This window comes from Ictidomys tridecemlineatus, chromosome 4, assembly GCF_052094955.1.
Source record: "Ictidomys tridecemlineatus isolate mIctTri1 chromosome 4, mIctTri1.hap1, whole genome shotgun sequence".
Lineage (NCBI taxonomy): Eukaryota > Metazoa > Chordata > Mammalia > Rodentia > Sciuridae > Ictidomys > Ictidomys tridecemlineatus.
In genome coordinates this window covers 125,354,972-125,375,482 of record NC_135480.1, presented here as the reverse complement: position 1 = coordinate 125,375,482, position 20,511 = coordinate 125,354,972, and the positions used below count along the sequence as shown (strand labels likewise).

The 20,511-nt window shown below is 41.8% G+C and overlaps 1 protein-coding gene across 3 annotated transcripts in view; it reads left to right on the top strand.

Annotated features, from left to right (window-relative positions):
• Window positions 1–20,511, top strand: part of Dapk1 (death associated protein kinase 1) — a 179,700-nt gene that overhangs the window by 140,683 nt on the left and 18,506 nt on the right. For all 3 annotated transcript variants that reach the window (XM_040285588.2, XM_005337440.5, XM_078047378.1), the window contains exons 17-19: window positions 4,350–4,448; window positions 8,008–8,085; window positions 19,964–20,186. In XM_040285588.2, the coding sequence (XP_040141522.1) occupies window positions 4,350–4,448; window positions 8,008–8,085; window positions 19,964–20,186 (400 nt within the window). The remainder of the gene's footprint in view (window positions 1–4,349; window positions 4,449–8,007; window positions 8,086–19,963; window positions 20,187–20,511) is intronic.

The following is a 20,511-nucleotide window of genomic DNA, read 5'->3' as shown; positions in this document are numbered from 1 at the left end:
ATATTCTGAGAATGTGGAAAGGCAATATTCTAGATTTCAGACAGTTGCTGTTGGTTGATTTCTTGGTTTATCCCATTCTAGTCTTGCTAAGTGGTTATGTAAGTGGCTTACTGGGACAGCTGAATGTAATATCAAGTAGTGTCAAGACCCTGGCTTTCCTTCTAGTATTGCTTATGTGAATCAAAAGCAGCTTCATGGAACATGATATACTTACTAGACTACCTTTAGATCTGGCCATTATATACATAGTGGGCCTTCTGTGTGTACACTGTCTGGGAATGTAGTTCAGTGGTAGAGCATGACTAGCATGCAGGATGCCCTGGATTTATCTCCAGCATTAAACAAACAAAAATCCTAGGGCATTTGGTGGAAATGTTTCTATATTTTTAGTATTGCAAATGGCTATGGTAGTAAAAAAATAAATGTTGACACAAGTTTGTGTTTTTTACTATATATGGCAAAGCAGTAGTATACAGAGGCATTCAATAGGTGATTTTGTCATTGAATTGGGCTCAGCTAGACTGAAAATCATTAATTCCATATTATTAGCCTCTTGGAATCAGTGGCAAAGTCCAGACACTTAATGCAAAACCTATTTGGAGCAGAAATGCTGGTTATCCATAGCTTTTCATTATGTTACACTTTCAGACAGACTCTACAGTTGGGCTCAGATCCTTAGCACACCATGACTTTGTGTGGAAAAGAGGTTTATTTATCTCACAGTTTTGCAGGCTGAAAGTCCAAGATCAGGGAACCATCTGGCCTGCCTCTGGTGAGGGTCTTCTGGCTGGATCATAAAATGGTGGATATCATCATGTGGTGGGGTGAGAGGGAGAGAGAGAAAGAGAGGGAGAGAGAGAAAGAGAGAGAGAGAGAGAGAGAGAGAGAGAGAGAGAGAGAGAGAGAGAGAGAGAGAGAGAGAGAGAGAGACACCGAGACACCAAAGAGAGAAGCTGACTGCTTTATAACAACCCATTATTTTAACCAATCTAGTCCTTTGAGAAATTAACAGAGATTAATGCCTATGACTAGAAACCTTCTTTCCAGTCACAGGCATTAATCCCTTCTGAGGGTGGAGCCCCAGTGACCTAACCACCTCCAGTAGACCTCACTCCTGAAAGTTTCTGCCATCTCTTAGTACTTTACAGTGGACAGCAGAACTCCATTACATGAAACTTAGAGAGACAAAACTATATCTGAACCTTAGTACTCTTGTTTTTCTATTTTTTCTTCCCTACTCTTTTTTTTTTTTTTTAAGAAAGGTAATAGAGGCTCTATAGAATGGTGTGCAGGAAAATAAAGGAAAGACATCATTTCTTCACTAAAGCACAACTAATCCACCTTTATGCACGTTTGTTCAAATAGGGGATTGTTAGTGTGGATATGGCATGGTGGCATCCACGTTCTCAAGCAGATTGTCACTCTTTCCTCAGGGTGTTGTTGTCTTGCCTCCTTCCTGCTAGATCACATTTCCCTAGAGACAGATTCTACCCATCACCAGCAAGTGACAGTGCCTTGTCACTACCTTTGATGCTCACTGTAGTGAAAGACATTATTTCATGCTTCATTCTTCTCATATGAAGGTCAGAACAGTGATTGTTTAACACAGCTGTGTTGGAGATCACACAAGAGAAAAGGAAGGGATCACATAGAATGCATCGTCATAGATGTGTCATCCTTACTGTTTTATATCTTTTGGCTCTTTTCATAAGCAGCAACAGAGAAAGCAAGTTGCATGCACAGACAGAGACAACACACACACACACACACACACACACACACACACACACACACACACACCTGTGAGTGTGAGAACTCCATGGCTGACAAGCACTGATTAATTAATACACTTTTTGGTTAGTAAGGTGCCAGCACTCAGGACCTTGTGGATACGAGTGTGGATGATTCTGCCCCCCTGCTGCTTTTAGGCAGACAAGTACACATTCAAAATTAGCAGTCCCTCACATTGATGTCATGCTGGGATGGGGTTCTCAAGGTTTTGTGGAAACCCAGAAGCAATACTTTGAAAACGAAAGAAATCAGAGAAAGTTTTACAAAGGTGGTGACTTAAAATGGCTAGGGCTTTGACAGGTGAAATGGTCAGGAGAGCCAATTTTAGACAGAGGAAATCATGTGTATATGTTGGTGACTGTAGGTGACATGACAACAGGGGACATGGTGAGGCTCTTTAGAGAGAAGGCAATGGGGGAAAGGAACATGCTGATACTAGAAAGAGATACTGGGTCCAGATAGCAAAAGGCCCAGAATACAGTGCTAAGAAGCACAAATTCTGTTCCATCTAAAATTGGGGGGCTTTGAAACTGTCAGTCATTGTTTGTCTCATTATTAGACTTCTCTTCATCATCTCTTTTCTATAAAACTATATATGTGTGTGTGTGTGTGTGTGTGTCTGTGTCTGTGTGTGTGTGTCTGTGTGTGTGTGTGTGTGTATATTTTTTTCATAAGCAAAATTACATCTTCTTTACATTTTATCTTCCAAACTTGTTTTCTTTCTCACACTAACTCCAGGATATTTCAAAGCTTAATATATGCTTTCTAAATGACTTTAGAGATGATGGTAAACAAAAGATGAATGTGTGTACATAATGCAGTATCATTTAAAATGGCAAGAAGCTGGAATTCCCTGAAGTGTCTGTCCTCTGTGGGCTGGATAAATCAATCATTATGTCGTCCTGCACTGAGTATTATTCAGATATTCAAAAACATGTAATAGATTTTAGTTACAGATATGAAAAAGCATCTACAATCTATTATTAGCTGAATAACGCAAGTGATGTAGAGTATGACCACATCTTGGCTTTTAAAATTGTGTACCCTATATTAAAGATGCATAGATAAGAGCTTGGAAGGAAATGTACCAAAATGTTCAGTAGGGAGGGTTCTGAGCAGGGGAACCTGTGGAGGAAAGGTGAGTAATGCCGAGGATTCGTTTCTATATTGTTAGGATATTTTATTTTTTTCTTCAAACTAATATTTTATTAAGTACAGTATCATTTAGATACATTTATCTTTATAAAACTAACTTCCTTTTTTGGTAAAAATAGCCCCAAACTGCTGGCCCTTCCTAGGCAGCCCTTGAAATTCTGTGGTTGGCTCTTGGCCTTGCCACCCACTCCCGCATCCCCCAAAGCTGAAAAATCTCCTGGGGTTAGGTGCAGTCTTGGATGAGGTTAGGTGCAGCTGGCTGGATCCATCACACCTGCTTGAAACAGCAAGGTGTAAGGCAATTGATGTGAGGCCCTCTCTCCAGCAACCACACCTCTGTTAGAGCTGGTGGGGGAGCAACTTCTTCCCCTCCTACCTGAAATATCAGTTCATCAGTTGGGCAGCATGCCCATCAGAACTTGTTTGTATATTTTAAATGAGCATGTTTTAATTTCATAACAAAAACAGATGTGAAAATAAGCAGCATAAAACAGAGATTCCCAGAGTTCATCAAATCACAACATCTTTAGCATCTCAGTAATTTCTATTTCCCCTTCCCCTAGGGCAAAAGAAATACTTTCAACCGATTAAGTAGTTTAGCCCGAACAACTTGGCAGCCATTGAGAAAAATAAAACATAAATTGAAAGAAAATTAATATTTTTATTTCATTCTCACTTAACGACAAGTAGTCAAAGGATGTTTGTGCCTTTTGGCACCAACTGTCTCATTCCCTGATCCAGAAGGATTTTCTCAGGATACTGGTTTCTTACCCCACCTACCACTAACCTCTTGCAAAGATATGATAGCATTGAAAGCAAAGCAATAGAATCTAAGGTGTAGACTCCTAACTACCTCAAAACTAGTAGTTCATTTGGTATCTGAACCTGGTGGCTACAGCAGAAACCTAAGATATTTCTCAGCACTCCTGTAAATTTACCGCTATGCCCCGAGGTCCTATGGCACGCAGTTTGGGAACCACACGCCTATCAACAGTGAGCATGCCCTTCATGTTTTACCTCAGTAGATTGTCTTCAATAACTGTCCTTCTATCTCCTCTTCCCTTGCTGTGTCTAAATTAGAACTGTGATGCAGATATTGCTGGGACTTTTTGTCTGTCACATCCTGTCATCACAATAGGAAACTTAATTTTAGCTTGCTCTTTTATCCTTTGTAGTTATATTTTGAAATTACTCTTTAAACAGTAAAGTACTTGAAAATGGTCTGCCTGGCTGGCTTGCCTCTGTGGGAGATGATTCCTCCTCGTGCCCAGGGTTCCTCTACCTAATATGGTCTCCTGGAATACATTCCCTAGATATTTTCCTCAATAATTACAAAGTATGAACCAAAGGGTCTCATGAGCAATAACCCTGATATCTGTTTTGACATTTTTTTCTCTTTCCAGTATGGGCGAACGCCTCTACACCTTGCAGCCAACAACGGGATCCTGGATGTAGTCAGGTACCTCTGCCTGATGGGAGCCAATGTGGAGGCGTTGACCTCGGTGAGTACTGCAGCTTTTGGCAGGAAAGAGCTGTTGGAAAGTTCTTGTGCCTCAAGGGCGTGAGGGGAAAGGTATTGCTTGGCAACTGCATTCTAGAGCAGACAAGCTGCTATTAAGCTTTAACTCCTCCACTGCAGTTACATAAACATTTGCCCACACAAACTCAGTTTAATATCTGGTTAATGTTTCATCCTATTCTCATTTCAACAGGCCCTGCTCTGCCAGAAATTCCCGCTGGTTCTCTCTGGCCATTTGTTTTCTCTGTTACACAACAGTGCCTGTAATTTTGATTACTTGTATGTGTTTCCCTTTTCTAAATGCTCACCCTCTACCTCAGGGCAATGGAGCCTCCTGGTCCTTTAGAAGGAGCTAGAGGAAAAAGCAGCCATCCTAATGAACAGGGTTCTACTGTTTGCCACCTGAGGCCACACGGCCTTGAGGCAAGGAGCGGCTCTTTATCCCTTAAAGAGCTCACCTCTGCTGCTAGGTCTTCAAAATAGTTTTAAATAAGACTTACTCAGTTTTCTCACTCCCCAGTTCAGATCTAGTACCTCCTAAGCAGAAGAAATTCTTTGATTCACATTTCATGAACTACCAAAGAGGGACAATAGTTAGGACAATAAGATAACGTCTTCTTACTGCTGTGAAATATCATTTGAGTTGGTGGTGGCTGAGCAGTGGGTCAATTGTCTTTTGCTTGGGAGAATCCTGAAACTCACAGATTGAAGCACTGCTGACATAAGGTAATTCTCTAAGGCCAAGTGCTATTTTTTAATATAGTGGCCCATTTCAGGTCCCTGAGACTGGAAGTAGAGCTTCATATATTGGAATTCATCAGAGGTTTAGCAAACCATTATCCAGCCCACTGCCTGTTTTTGTAAATACATTTTATTGAAACACTGCCATTCCCATTCATCTAAGTATTATCTCTGATTATACATGCTACATACAATATTAGAGATGAGGAGTTGCAACAGAGACCCCAAAACATGTATGATGTGTTTTATAGGAAATGTTTGCTGACCTCTGTAGGATATTGCCTCCCTGACCGTGTTCATGTTTTTATGATGTCATTCTCTTTCCAAAAGTAATGAATCTGTTGTGTGCAGTGTTGGCTCTGAGTTGTGCTTTCTCTGCAGGCCTAGTTATTATCAGTACTCTACATGGGATTGGTCCCCTTCTAAGGGCACTTCCTAACCCACTGAAAATCACACATGATGCAAAATACATTTCCTGCTGTGCATGGACCAGGGTCTGATGCTCCATTATCAACTCCACCCAACCCCCGCCCAACCATAATCTTGGAATATTGTCTACTTACTTCATAATAAAGCATTTTTATGGGGAAAGAAAAATATTTTAAAAAGTGTTGATGTTACCTCATTACTAGCTTTGAAGTTGCCAGCAGATAACCTCTGCAAAATCCAGCAGTGTGGGCTATCAGCAGCCCCAACCTCTAGAGGAGCTCACCTCCAGCTTCCACTACTGTTCCCACTGGTTCCAGGTGCTCATAAAACCCTACTCAGTGCCTCTAAGTTATTCATTCTACAAACACCTAGCATATACTCTACCAGGTACTGCTAACAGGATTATAATAGCAATAAGATATGTGTGTTCCCTCAGAAACTTCTGGAAAATGGGGGAGAGTCTGGACCAAAGAATCCCAATAGCTAATATTGTGACAGGAAAGAGTAGGGTCCCAAGGGAATTGAGGGGGTCAGAGCCTCTTCCTGAAGGAATCATTACCCAGAGTGTGAAGACTGAGGGGCAGGAAGTGGGCAGAGAAATGTGGAAAGCACTGAGTGCTGTGAAGAACTGGGGAAACACAGCATGAAGAATCCCCAGGCAGGTGGAGGAGTGAGCAGGGCTGGAGTGTGCCCTGCTCTTCTGGCCAGGGAATGGTGGGGCTCTTCCGGTTAGAGCAGGGGATAGCCTGTTACTATTTTGAACAGGGAGGGGTATGATCATTTAGATGGGACTTCCATGCAAAGTACATCACCAAGAGAATAAAACCTTCCAAGTCTTGTCTTTGATCCCCGCTGACCTGGAGAGCACTAGTCTTAGACCATCTTCTGAAGGCCCCAGTCACCTCTGCCCATACTTTCCCGCCAGGCCTGCTCTTTTTCTTCCTCAGAGTTCAGTCTCTGTGAAGGCTTTCACATATCAGTAAAGGAACCAGAAGAATCAATAAAGGAACCAGATGATTTGGCATGAACCACTTTCTGGGGATGTGGTGTCCCCTAAGGCACCTGATTCACCCCAGAACAAATGAGAAGTCTTCACCTGCCCATTTCAGAACTTTAAGGAAGGAACTTGACACATTGCAGAACTTTAAAGAAGCAAAGAGAGCTGGGTAGTCCTGCTTGGGAAGCATCCTTCCTCTGGAGCATCCATCTGAGCTCCATCCTCAGCCTGAGATAGGGGTCCTCAGCCTGGCAACTTTGACCCCCACTGGAAACTTGAAACTATCTGGAGACATTTTTGGTTATAAACAAAATCAGAATTAGGGAATGCTACTGGTACCTTGTGGGTAGAGCCAGGGGTGCTACTAAACATTCAATAAGGTATTGGACACCCCTGACAACAGAAAATTTTCTAGTCCAAATGTTACAGTGCTGAGATTGAAAAATGTTGGGCTAATGGGACCCTTTGCATGTCTCAGAGAGTAAGCTGAGTTGAGGAATTGGGAGGTTTCCAGGTAGACAGATTTTGGGCGTTCCTGTGATTATACAGGGATGGAAATTTAACTGTTCGTTGTTGATAAATATTGATAAAGAAAAAGCAAGGTGAACTTGATTTGTTTGAAAATTGTTTCCATCATTTAAACTTTTGAATTTTGAATGATCTACAAAACTGCAACAGAATAACCCACTAAGCAACTATATCCCTCTTGGTGATATGGGCACAGTGACAGCTTCCACCTTCCACGGGTGATGCCAAGGGTTCATGCATTGCAAAGCACCAAGAACTGGGTCTGGCATGGCTTATCAGAAGGTTCTTAATTAATGTTAGCCCTTATGCATACTCATGGTATGAAAACAAATAAATTCATTCAGTATGAAACTGAGGTCTTATGAAGTCTCTAAAAATCTTTAAATCAAAATTGTTTGATTAAGCCTTTTCTTTGGTATGCACAGTGATTACCAGGAGCCGGCATCATTTGAGGGCTCAGTTTGTATGAGGACTGTTAAGACATTAGCTTACACTAACTAGAATTTAGCACCTAATGATATTCTTGGTCGTCTTCCTGATTGAAGAGAGGGGCTCAGGATGGAATAATCAGCCAACTAATGCATTTTGATTAACACCCATGGGGGTTGAGACATCTCTTTGTTATACCCCAAGACATCACACAGTGATTGTTCCTCTGTCTTGTCTTTTCCTGGGCAACCAAATAAGGATTCTCCAGATAAAGAAACACTATAGGACATACTTTTTGTTTACCTGATTTGCTGCTGATGTCTGTTACTTTTCTACCTCAGACCCACAGATTAGGTGTGTGGAAGACACATACAGCTGTGTTTTGCACAAAAAGAAACTTGTAATTTTTCACCAACAGGATGGAAAGACGGCAGAGGATCTTGCTAAATCAGAACAGCATGAGCACGTGGCTGGTCTACTTGCCAGACTCCGAAAGGTGAGAAATTCTGTTCATCTATAAGAAATTCCGTTTGTTTGTTTATTTTCTGTGGTGCTGGGGATTGAACCTAGGGGCTTGCACGTGATAGGTAAGAGTCCAACCATTGAACTACCTCCCCAGCTCTCTACCTGTTCTTATTTTAAAAATTCTCAGACTTCCCCACGTTAATTATTAGAGTGAACAGAAGGAAGCTTTGGACATAGGTTTTAGCAAGAGCACCTGTCCCTGTTCTATAGTTTGCACATCAATTTGGTATAAGTACATAAGCTTCCCATTTGATTTCTTCATCCAGAGCTAGACTTGAAAAATAATTCGACTTTTTAACCATTGCTGTGTCTGGTCTTTATCCTGTACTAACCATTTCCATAAAGTAGAGTGGAAATGAGAAAGATGACTGCATTTTTCCTTTGTGTTTTGAGTTTCCAGGAATCACTTATGCTCCTATTTATTAAACATTGTTACTCTGAGGTTTATAGAAACATGACAAAAAATAAGTAAATGCAGATGTACCCTTTGCAGCCTACCTCATACATAGCAATTTCATCAAGAGTCTTCAAAATAGACCCTTTAAGCTAGGAACCTTGTTGTATGCACAAAATGTTCACTTTGGTGTTATTTAAATTGAATAGGTCTTAGTTGGAAGAGTAAAATGCATAGAGAATTCCTGGGCTTCAAAGTAAAAGATAAATTCTATGCACATTATAATTCCTACTATGTTAAAATGCTTATAAAGGAAATAACAGTCGTATCTTTTATTTTTGCTATTGTGAGTTAGCATTTTTTAAAAACACTACTGTATAGCTCCAAGTTTCCTCTAATGATCATGAAAATAATTTTCACGAAACAAATTTTCTACAGAAATAAATAGATAAATTAGTTGATTGTCCAAGACATGCTCTGGATACTCCACAATGTTCCTGACATATAGCCCAAAGAGTACCTGCCACAGAAAGTTTGTTGTCGTACCTTTGATGTCCACTAGAAGATTGAATTTTCATAGTTGTCCCATGGTCTTGGAGGGAGGTTATAGATTGTAGTAGTTTCTTTCTTTGTATGGAATTTAGATTTGGAAATAACCAACTGTTTCAAGTGTGTGTGTGTGTGTATTTATATATATATATATATATATATATATATATATATATATATATATATATATATATATATATTTAAAACCCTTTGAAGTTCACCTGATGGAGAGAGAATGTCATGGATCGTTATTTTCACACCTTTCTGCTTTTGATGCTGTGAGGGGCCACAAAGGCACCAGGTAGATGTTGGGTCAACTCCTGGGCCACTGGAGTAACTCCATTTCCCCTCTTTTCTAAAGATTCAAGAGAGAAGTCTAGAAAAATTTCCCTAGCCTAACTCACCTGTTCATACAGGACACAAGTAAAGTCATTGTCAGCTCAGTGTTTTCTTGCTTATGCACTGTGGACTGTCCTTCTGTGAGTGACAATTTGGACTAGAAAGACAGAAAACTTTTTGTTTACAAGCAAAATAAGGTAGATAATGAACTTTTGACATGAAATAGTAGACTGGTGCCAGGCGCCACCCACACACCTATAATCTCCGAGACTCAGGAGGCTGAGGAAGGAGGATCGAAAAATTCAAGGCCAGTCTCAGCAACTTTGTGACACCCTGTCTCAAAAAAGACTGGGGATGTAATTCAGTGATAAAGTGCCCCTGGCTTCAATCCCTGGTAAAAACAAACAAACAAACAAACAAAAAAACACGAAAGTTATGCTGGTTTTTCCACAGGGTGGATAAGCACAGATTATTGGCTGCTCACTACTGGGTCTATCTCTAGTGTCCACTGGTAGAAAGTACACTTTGCTAAGACTAGAAAGGGTTTTGGGAATAGGCATACCACTTTCATTACATATGTAAATATGCATGGTAAGGTATTCTTAGATTTCCAAAACACCACAGAGAGATTTCAGCTCCCCTGCTGCCCCTGGTCTAGCTAGGATTTCTGAAGATCACTGTTGTTCCTTCCCAGATGTTTGCTGGCCCTTGCTCAGCTCCCACAGAGGGCAGCACTTGTTACACTCAGGTAGTCTGGAAAATGCAGTGGCTTTGTTCATACTTGGCCTCGAGTGCTGATCACCATCTCAGAAACTCCCACGGGAATGGGCAGTCAGCTTATCTTTTAAGCAAAAATTAGCTGAAAAATCATGGCTTCCAATAATCCAGCACAGGAGACAACTTCCTTTGGGAGAGAGATAGATATTTTATAGCATTCTGCTGTGTTTTGCTGCCATCTCCTTCTAGGAATGGTCTTTTCTTTTATTTAAAAATAGATTGCCAGGCTGCATGCAAACCCAGATGTTCATGGCAAAAAATGAGTAAATTGCTTTGAAAAAATGAATAAATTGCTCAGGGGAAAAAAAAATCAAAAAGAGACATAAAAGGAAAGCATCAAAATAATGCCAGGTTTGGACTGGGATTGGTACAGTAAAAAGTCTTTTTCTCTTAATCTATTACCAAATTTTCTGCATCATTCTTAGATTATTTCTATAATTAAAATAAAAGAAGCCTGTGGAGTGCTCCATCCATGTGTTTTTGGGGTGGCTGTTTTCCAGCTTAGAATTTTGAATTTAATATGATGTGTGTTCCTGCACTGTCTCAGTTTCTCCTATTGATTGTCACCATTGTGCTTTTGATATCTGAGTTTTAAAAAGAATGCTGGGAGGGGGAATATTACAATATTTAGTATTTTACCATTATCCTGTGATTTTTCTCCAAAGGAAAATCAACGCAAAGAACATTAATTTTAATGCTCCTGATTGAAAGACATTGTCTTTCTTGCACTTAGAACCCAAGGAAAAAGTCCCCCCTTCCTTTTCTCTTTGAGAGGCACAATACAGGCTTGCAGCGAAAGAGTGGAGACTTGGGTGTACAACAGCCTGGGTTCCCATTTCCTCCTTTTGAGAGTCTTGCTGGGCAACCCAAGAGCTTACAAGCTCTTTGTCTCTGTGTCCCCTTTTGTCCAGTGGAGTAAGTGTGGTGCCATCTCCCAGTAAGGGTCATATGAGTTGCTATAAGTGATGTCCTGAGAACAGTACCTGCACACATAATTGCCATATGTTTGCAGTCGTGATAGACTGTAGAGCACTGTAGTCAAGCCCCTGTAAAAGCACTCTTGGATAGATGTTAAGGTGTGGCAATTGTGGTGGGGACCCAGCAGATTCATCTGTGATAACAATCATTTTTAACTGTCAGTATGTTTGGCCAGCACCGTAATTTTACAATAGTCTCATGGTTCACAGAGGAGGATATTCCTGAGGGAAGTCTGGCATCCAAGAGGGTGAGCAACATGCTTATAAGTGCAGAACTGCAATTGAGACCTGAGGTAGCAGTCTCTGCTTTTAGTGCCTTTCAGCCAGCACAGGGCTGCTGTGGTATAGATGCCTTACCACTGAGCACAATGGTCTTTCTAGATACCTTGCTGAGCCTGTACAGAGCAGCCCTGCCTTGAATCAGATCACACATTGTCTCCCAGTGGAGTGGGCCAGGCTTCTGTTCCCTTCAGCAGCATCTTCTTCTTCTAGAATTCCTGTTCTTTTGTATTTATTTGCCTTCGCCTTCCTTCAAATCACTTGACTTCAGATTCCTGATGAGCCAGAAGAGGAGGAGTGATCTCCTGAGCATTTCTAATTGCATTCTATCTTATTTTGGCTTTTGTTATTTGAATATTTTTAGAATAAGTCCCAAAATAAATAACTAATTGACACTTAGGTACACCTGGATTCTAGAATTTGAATATTGGAAATGATCAAGCTGTGAAAACAGCATCCTTGGAGACTATATGGGGATGAGGGTTGTAGGTTGCAGTGGGAGCAGCCAATACCTGCTGAGAAAGCCAAGGCAATATATAATTTGCAGTTATGATTTGTGTCACCTGGTGGAAGAGACTGTTCACAACCAGGATACAATGGGGTTCCAGAGAGAAGAGAATATATTACACTTCAGATCATTTAATATCATTTTTCTGTCAATGATATTTTTCCTCAATATTTTCCAGTGTTTCTTATATGTGTGCCATTGGTGTATTTTTGGTGGCAGGGATGTCCTGCCTTTTCAGGATGTTTCTGGTCCTTGGCCTCCAAGCATCTAACATCATAGCATTCTTTCTCCACCTTCATTGTGAAAATGAACAAGCAAAAACAAAACAAAATAAACAAATAAACAAAAAAATCCTGCCTCTACACACTCCCTGACACCCCTCTGCTGGTACCACCTTCTGTAAGTCACCATAGATTGATCCAGAACACATTCATGGGAGAAATCATTATCTGGGAAAGCCAGGTTGTCACCATTCTGTTTAGTTTCCATGGGGGCCAATTAGCAAAACCAATGCCTCCTATGTTTTCACTTCTCATCAGTTGACATTGCCTAGGAATGGATTTTTGCACATTTGCTGGGTTTGGCTTTTGAAAATGATAAACAGATCCTCTTTTTTATCTGCCAGCAGAAGAAGGCAGAAGAGCAGGAGAGGTGTTTTTCTTTATTAGATAATGCAAGGGTTGACCCATGGGGTCATAGAGTTTGTAGTTAGTGTATTCAAGGGACCCAAGTGAGCCCCCCCCCCCAACTCTGGGTGGTGTGGCGTCTGAGGGATGGCCAGGCCGTGAAGAAGGAAGAATATGGGGAAGGGCTGATCTGTGTAGATTACTCTGGTTCAATTCAACATGGAGTGAATTGGGGCAGTGGGTGCTAGAACCTGTGGTTTTGTCCCAACTTGGTGACATGACAGTAGGGTCTTGATGTCAGCCCTGGTGGAGCATTTACACCCCAGAAATCAGAAATCCTTCAAATCAGGTTTCCACTTTCCATTGAGCTAGCTTACCAGGACACTCTTCCTTTGGGTGTTTCTGGAAGCCCCCACAGTTTTACTGTGACTGGCAGTTGCCACCTTATAACAAAAACGATGTTCCCCCTTCTACTCTATCCTGTGCAGCTCCTGCCCTTTCAGCCCTGTGAACCTATTAAAATTGTGATTGCTTAGCCTAACCCAGTTCTTCTAGAAAAAGATGGGATTCTTGTCACCAGAGGCAAGGAGAGGGCTGTATTTAGAGCTTGCATTGGACTCCATTTTTACTAAATCTGTCCCTGCAAGTCCCATTCTTATCTGATGTTAAAATAATAGTTTCAGGATTTTGGTTGCTTATTTTAGTTTGATTTTTGTTCTAATCAGATTTTCCATAAGCTGTAGTTTACTTTTGCTAAGCCTAAGCCTAGACAGTGGAGAGGTGTCCAGGAATAGTTTGGAAAATAGGACTATATTGGGAGTTGCCCAGAATTAAAAATTCACCATGAGTAAACTGTATTTGCATAACTAGGAGTTGCTGCTCTCTTCCATCTGTTCTAATTGCATTCTGTCACATGTGGAAGCCATATCACCTCTTGGTGCTCTTATCTGGGTCTCTCAGATTGTGGATGGTTTTCCCTGTCACCCTGCAGAGGTTTAGTCATCTCTTCTGATGAGAACATGAAAGCTAAATTGCCAGAAAAAAAACGTGCCGGAAAAAAGGACACTGGAGACCCAAAAATTCACCAGGATGCAAAGAGCAGTGCAGTTACCTAATAATATCCATGTATGCATGCATTTAAAAGATAGCCCAGTGTCTGTGGTATGCCAGCCAGATCTCCCCAGGACCCAGCACTGGAGATTTCTCCAATGAACTCAGAGAACACAGTGAACACAAAACAGAAGGGAAAAGATCCAGTCAGTGAACAAATAAGAAAACTATAGACAGTATGAGATAGATCGGGGGTTGGCAAATAGTGGCCTAGAATCCAAAGCCAGTCCACCACCTATTTTTTGTAAGTAAAGTTTTATTAGAACCTAGCCTTAACTCTTCGTTTACTCTTTTCAGTGGCTTGTTTGCAGAGCTGCAACCAGGACGATCTGGTCCTTTACAAAATGATTTGCTGCCCCCTAGTGTATGTGCTTTGCAAGGGATTAAATAGATGAATGAATTGATTCCGTGTTTTGAGGGAGCAGGGAGCTGTTTTTCCCCTGGTTGATCAGCTAACCTGGGAGAAGCCAGCCAGAGGAAGGGTTGGAGAAAGCAGAGAGAGAATAGTGAGTGCAAAGGGCCTGGGGCCTGAGAAAGTAAGAGTTAAGTTTCTTCAAAGGAGCAAACAGGAAAGGAGGCTGACTGGGCCAGGGCTAAAGCTTGAGCACTGTGGTGCAGTCAGTGAGTGATGCCTGATAGGACTGGAGAGGAAGCACAGCCTATGAACCTTGATGAGAAGATTGGTTTGGACCAGCATTGTAAAACAAGCTGGTGTTGGACCTGATTGGTTTGGAAATCTCTAGCTGTTCAGGCTGCAGTGTCAGGGTCAGGAGGAGGAGGAACAAAGGACCCTGGTAGGAGGTGATCTTGGAAACCAGGTGAGATGTGTTGATACTTGGTTGGGGATTGTCAGGGCTCTATTATTATAAAACCTTGGATATAAATAGAAGTGGAAGCTTACATTCCTGTATATATTCTCAAAGTGAACAATTAAAGCTAAGAAATAGGTAAATGTAACATGTCCTAAAAGTACACCTTTATGACCACCTGGAAAATTCTAGCTCAGAATTCTGCACTTCTAATAGTTAGGAACTATATTTTCTTCCCAACCCAGTTTTCTGGTATGCAGTGAGGGGAGTGCTCACTCACTCATGGACACCCCAGGCCTCATGTGTGTTCCAGTCACAGAGACTTCAGGGGACACACACAGCAGAATATTTCAAGGCCAAATTTAGATAACACAAAATTCCCAGCTGTTCCCTCTCCCAGGGGTATTTGTAGGATAAGCTCCTACCTGGACCATCCATTGAGGATGAGACCAACCCAGGTCTCAAGGTAGTATTGTGGCTCCTTAATAAAGTTTGACCATGGGTGGAATTTTGTGCACCCTTCCAAACAAATTAATATTTATAGCACCTTCTAGAACTACCCTAGGGTTTTTCCTGTTGAGTTGGAGACTCTGGATTGATGAAAACCACCTTCCTAGGGAAAGGACTCTGGACCTTCCTGTCCTTGCTGCGCCATCTTGTGGCAATATGTGAAAGTTCACCCTCAGCCCTTGAGATTTCAGAAACCTATCATGGAAGGTTAAGTCAAATTGAGTTGTGTTTAGATTCTCCAGGGTTCTCAGTGAAAAGGATAAGAGGTCTTGGATTTCTTTAGAAGTGAAAAGACCCAAGGATATTTTGCTTTTCCTTGCTTTTCTTAACCTTTTCTTAACCTCTGTCTTCTCAGAGCCGAGGTTAATTGCAAATGGGTCCATCTCATCCCAGGCCAACAGCTCTTGGTGGAAAGGGCAGGATGCACCAGGTAGATATAAGAACGTACTGGGCACAGGACAGGAGGGAAAGTGGCACAGTGGCCCCTTTCATGTTCTCAGCCTTTTGATAATATTAATTCTGCCTATCTAAGAGCAAGTTAGATCTTTCCATCTTCCAAGTTCTTCTTTGATTTCTTTTTTTAGTGTTCTGTAGTTTTCATTGTATAGAGCTTTTACCTCTTTTGTTAAGTTGATTCCCAAGTATTTTATTTATTTATTTATTTTTTTGAGGCTATTGTAGTTGGGGTAGTTTTCCTTTCTGAGGATTTGTCAGCCTTTTGAAAGCTTTTTTCTGCTTGCTATCCATTGGTCCCCATTTGAAAAGTTAGAATGTGTGTTTGATTGTATGATCACCTAGAATTGAGGACATCATAAAAGCCAGGCTTATTTCTGGGGTAAAATAAGATTTTTGTGAGGACAATTACTTTTTGGGAAACAGCATGTGAGCTTGTGACTGATTCTGAGATGGTGCATCCCTCTTTAGGTTATAGCTCATCTTTCAAATAAACAGCATCTCTGAGAAAGAACAGAAGCCCACATAACTTCCTGGGATGCAGAAGATTACTCACACTGAGGCCAGAAAATGGAATGAGGTGCTAAAATGATATATGCTTTCTGTCTATGAAAATCCAGGCAGAGAGGATCTTTCTCATTTTACCTGCTTCTTTTATTGTCATTACTTATAAGTCTACTTAAAATCAAGGTGTCCCCAGAGTCATGTGGTCCTTGAGACAATATACAAATGAGGTGGTGTCTTCCCAGGGCATGAACTGTGCATGGTACTGCTTGGAAGGTCTTTAGTGCTTCTATCTCCAGCACACAGCTTTGAGATTCTGCCTTTAATTTGTACATCCTTATTTGCTCCTTTCTCCCCCTGCTACTAAAGGGGATAAGAAGGATAAAAGACCTTGTGGTAAATCCTGCTTTTCCCTATAGCTGGGGCAAGTGCTTTGGCCCTTTGAATTTTATCTCCTTATCTGAAAAGGAAGATGATGATATTATTCAAAAACATTTCTTGGAGGTTTATATAAGTGATGTGAGCAAAAGCACATAAGCTAGAAGATGTCATGCACAAGGAAGTTACGGCTGCAGACTGGAAGTGCATTTGTCTCAATTGTTTTCAGCCACTGGAACTCCTCTGTTTTTACTCAGGACATGGGCACACAAATTGCCAATAGTTGTGAACCCACCACTATCCCTCATGGAATCTGAAATAGTAAGCTGTATTCTCAGAATTTGCAAGGCATAGACGTAACTTGCCCTCAGTGTATAAGTCAATCTGTAGTATTGGAACCACTTTTTGAAGCTACACAAGGCCAGCAGTGTGTGTCAATTACTGTGATTCAAGTCTTCTGAGAGTGGAAGAATGTACTCCTGAAGAATGGATGAGCTGCCTCATTCCTTCACATGGATGGGAGTGTTTGCCAAGGTACCATGTGTCAATATCCTTGGAGCACAAAAGAGGCAGAAAGGAGCTGAATCATGACACAGGTTCTTTACTTGTGACAAGTGCCCCATGGAGTTTAAGCTGAAAGCAGGGTTTCTGCCTTCCCCTCTGTCGCAGGTCAAGTAGACACCAGTTGGTACAAGGGATTTCAGCATGACTGAGTTGCGTGTCTTGGACTAGATAGAGTGTTTCCTTCTGCTTGCTGCTCTGCTCACAATGGAAGGTGTACAAAGTGCTCACAATCTGTACAAAGTGGCTGCAGCTCAGGTGCTTCCATTTGATGGAGGTGCGGGCTGGCTGCTGTCCAAAAGGAAGATGAAGGGCTGATTCTGAAGGCTAAACTAGAATGAAAGAAGGTAGGATTTCTGCAGTGGGTCAGTGGCTCCTCAGCCACATGGGCTTATCAACATCTATAGATGGCACTGGGGAGAACCCCAGTCCTCATGTATTCCAGCCGATTGAGTGACCACCCTGGTGGTACTACTTTTACAATAGTACCTTGTCAGCCTTTTTTTTTTTTTTTTTTGACTTGGGTGATAAACCAGGAGAAATAATGGTGGAACACCCAGCCCTTTCCTTCCTCTATGGCGCTTTGTTGAGACTTTAGGTTAGAAGAAATAAGAATGTTCTATAATCACTTTCCAGAGCCATGATTTCCAACCCTCGATGTCCCAACATTTCACAGCATATCTTTTGTGATGCATCTTGGACTGTCCTGAAATAAAATCCATACATAAGAACACATCTACACAGATAATCATCTGTGAGCCCTAGCTAGAAAATAACAAACTTCAAAGGGAAATGCTTGTAGTAAAATATGGTAATTGTATTCATGTCTCCATTTGCAGATGCTGGGACATGGAGCTTGAGACTAGTGAGATAGGCAGATCCTGCTCCAATTCCCAAAATTATTGAAAGCAGTTCCCACAGGTACTAAAGGGATGGCTTGCTATGGTAGCCCAGATGCCACACAACATATTAAAAGGGTTTTCAAAAGCAGGGAGTACAAGTAGTCCAAAGAATTAAAACCAAAGTCCAAACATCAATTTATATAATCACAATCTTGGAATACTTGGGGCATATTAAAAAAATGCCTTTCCAAAGTTCCTTATGCTACATGTAATATGCAGTAATGTCCTAAGCTCAGATGACAATAAACAAGTTTTCCTTCCATATTAATGCTTAAAAGATGCTCAAAAGTTATGGGGACACAGGAGTATTCACTGTATGAGCTATTTTGTGCAATGTTGTGGGGACACTTAACTTCCAGCATCAGTAGCATCTCCCCAACATTTTGAGAACAAAAATACCACTGCAGTTTTCCACAGTGCACACTAGGGGGAAGCATTACCCAGGTGAAAACAACTGATCCCAGAATAGAAATTGGAAACTGTTTAGGAAACATGTAACTCTTCTACAGGGTTATATGTATTTGTAAACACACAGTTAAAGAAAAAAATAACAGTGGCTCAACTGGAATAGATTAACAAAAAAATGAACATTTCTCAGAATTTAGAACTGAAGAAATGAGTTCAGTTAGTCATGAGATCTCACTGAGATGCTCTTGATTGGGACCCCTCTGAGTGAAGTCAGTTATGTAACACCTGTTAATGAGTGTACTGCATGTGCCAGGGCTAAGAACACCATCTCTACCCTTGAGTTGGCTCCTGGTCTAGAGCCAGAGCTTCATATAACTCTATAGTTTGATGAGGCCATGCATAGCCTGAGCATTCCTGGGAAGGAGGCTTGTAGGAAAAATGACAGGCAAGACTTGTTTTGTGAGATGCATAGGAGCCAAACTAAATCCGGTAAAGGAAGAGACCTGAGGCAGCATGCAACAACTCCAAACAGGTCCTTGCTAGAGAGCAGAGCAGGAGGTGATAGAAATAAGGATGGCATGTGAAGGCAGGATAAAACCCTGGGTGTCATGAGGGATGCCCCACTGTACTTGAGCAGGGTGGATGCCCTTGAACACCTTGATAACACCATTACATTAATAGCACTTACAGTATATCTGATATCAAATTGTTCTCACTTCTGTATCTCCCCAAGGATATAGATCTGGGCTGAGACTAACTCTTCCTTCCAGTTCTTAGCACTGGGCTTAGTATATGAAACCTCATGTTTGTGGGTGAGTGAATGAATGAGTGAGTGGATCCGTGGGGATTCTGTCCTGGGGAGACTTCTGTGTCTTCTTGGAGGAGCAGGAAAGAATGAAGTAAGAGGGATGAAGTGTCCTCCTTGGCTCCTGTGATTCCCCTTTTCTCCATTCCCTTGTGTTGTCAAGTAACCAGACTCTCCACACAGATAGGAACAGGGCTCCTTCTTGTGCCGCAATTATGCCATCTAACAACCAACTCTCCACAGAGAGTAATGGCCTTATCCCCTGACAGTCCCATTAAGGAATGAGATTCCACACAGAGGGATAGGCTCCATCCTTTTGAACCACCATCAGGTAAGTAGACCCTCCACAAAAATAGGACATGCTCTTTTCATTTGTGCTGTAACAGTGCCATGAAGGAGCCGGACCCTGCATAGACAGGAAAAGGTGTGCCCTCTTGTTCCTTGGTGGTGCAGTTAAGGAAACAGTTCCTCCACACAAGTGAGAAGTGGGCTCCCAACTGGTCAAAGAGGGCTCATCCTATTTCATGTTAAATTGATGGCTTCACAAGTGTTCCACCTATTTGTTATGCATCAAAAATGCCATGGAAATAGGCAAATCCAGAGAGAGAGAAACAGAGCAGTGATTGCCAGAAGCTGAGCAGATGGGGGGGGGCAAAAAATGCTAATAGGTAATTTCCTTTGGGATGAGGAAAGTGCTCTGGTACCAGGGAGCAGTGATGGTTGTAGAGCATTAGAGATGTACTGAAATCCTGTTAATGGGATACTTTAAATGGTGATTTGCATGGTGTGTGAAATTTGTCTGAATTGTTAAGAAATTTGGTGGATACAGAACAAAATCTGTACTACAAGTGTCAAGTGCAGACTGGTGACTAGGTGGAAATCATCACTTGAAGTATGCTCAGGGATACTCTCCCCCTATCCCCGCCTCTGACTAACAGGCTCTTTTCCCTCTCTATTCAGGATGCTCACAGAGGGCTCTTCATCCAGCAGCTCCGACCCACACAGAATCTTCAGCCAAGAATCAAGCTCAAGCTATTTGGCCACTCAGGTTCTGGGAAAACCACCCTGGTGGAATCTCTCAAGTGCGGTCTGCTGAGGAGCTTTTTCAGAAGGCGCCGGCCCAGACTCTCCTCCACCAACTCCACCAGATTCCCACCATCTCCCCTAACTGCTAAGCCGACAGGTAGGCGCTTCGGTGTGGCTGCTGAGTCTCGAGTAGCTGTGGCTCTGTATTCTCTCTGGCTCTCTGGTCAAGGTCTGAGGATGAGAGGTTCTTCTGGTTTGGTCGTTTGGCTTGTGGATGACCAGATTCCATTTCCTTGCTGGCTTTCACATGTAGTTCTGGCTGGCTGTTGACTTTGTGTCTAACCTCTCTCATCCAGCGATGGCATATCATCCAGACTCATATCTACTGAGCCATACTAGAAGAGGGGCCCCACTGAAATCAATCACAAAGGTCCAGAGTAATAACTGCACATTGTAGAACTTGAGTTTGTTCTAGCGCAGTA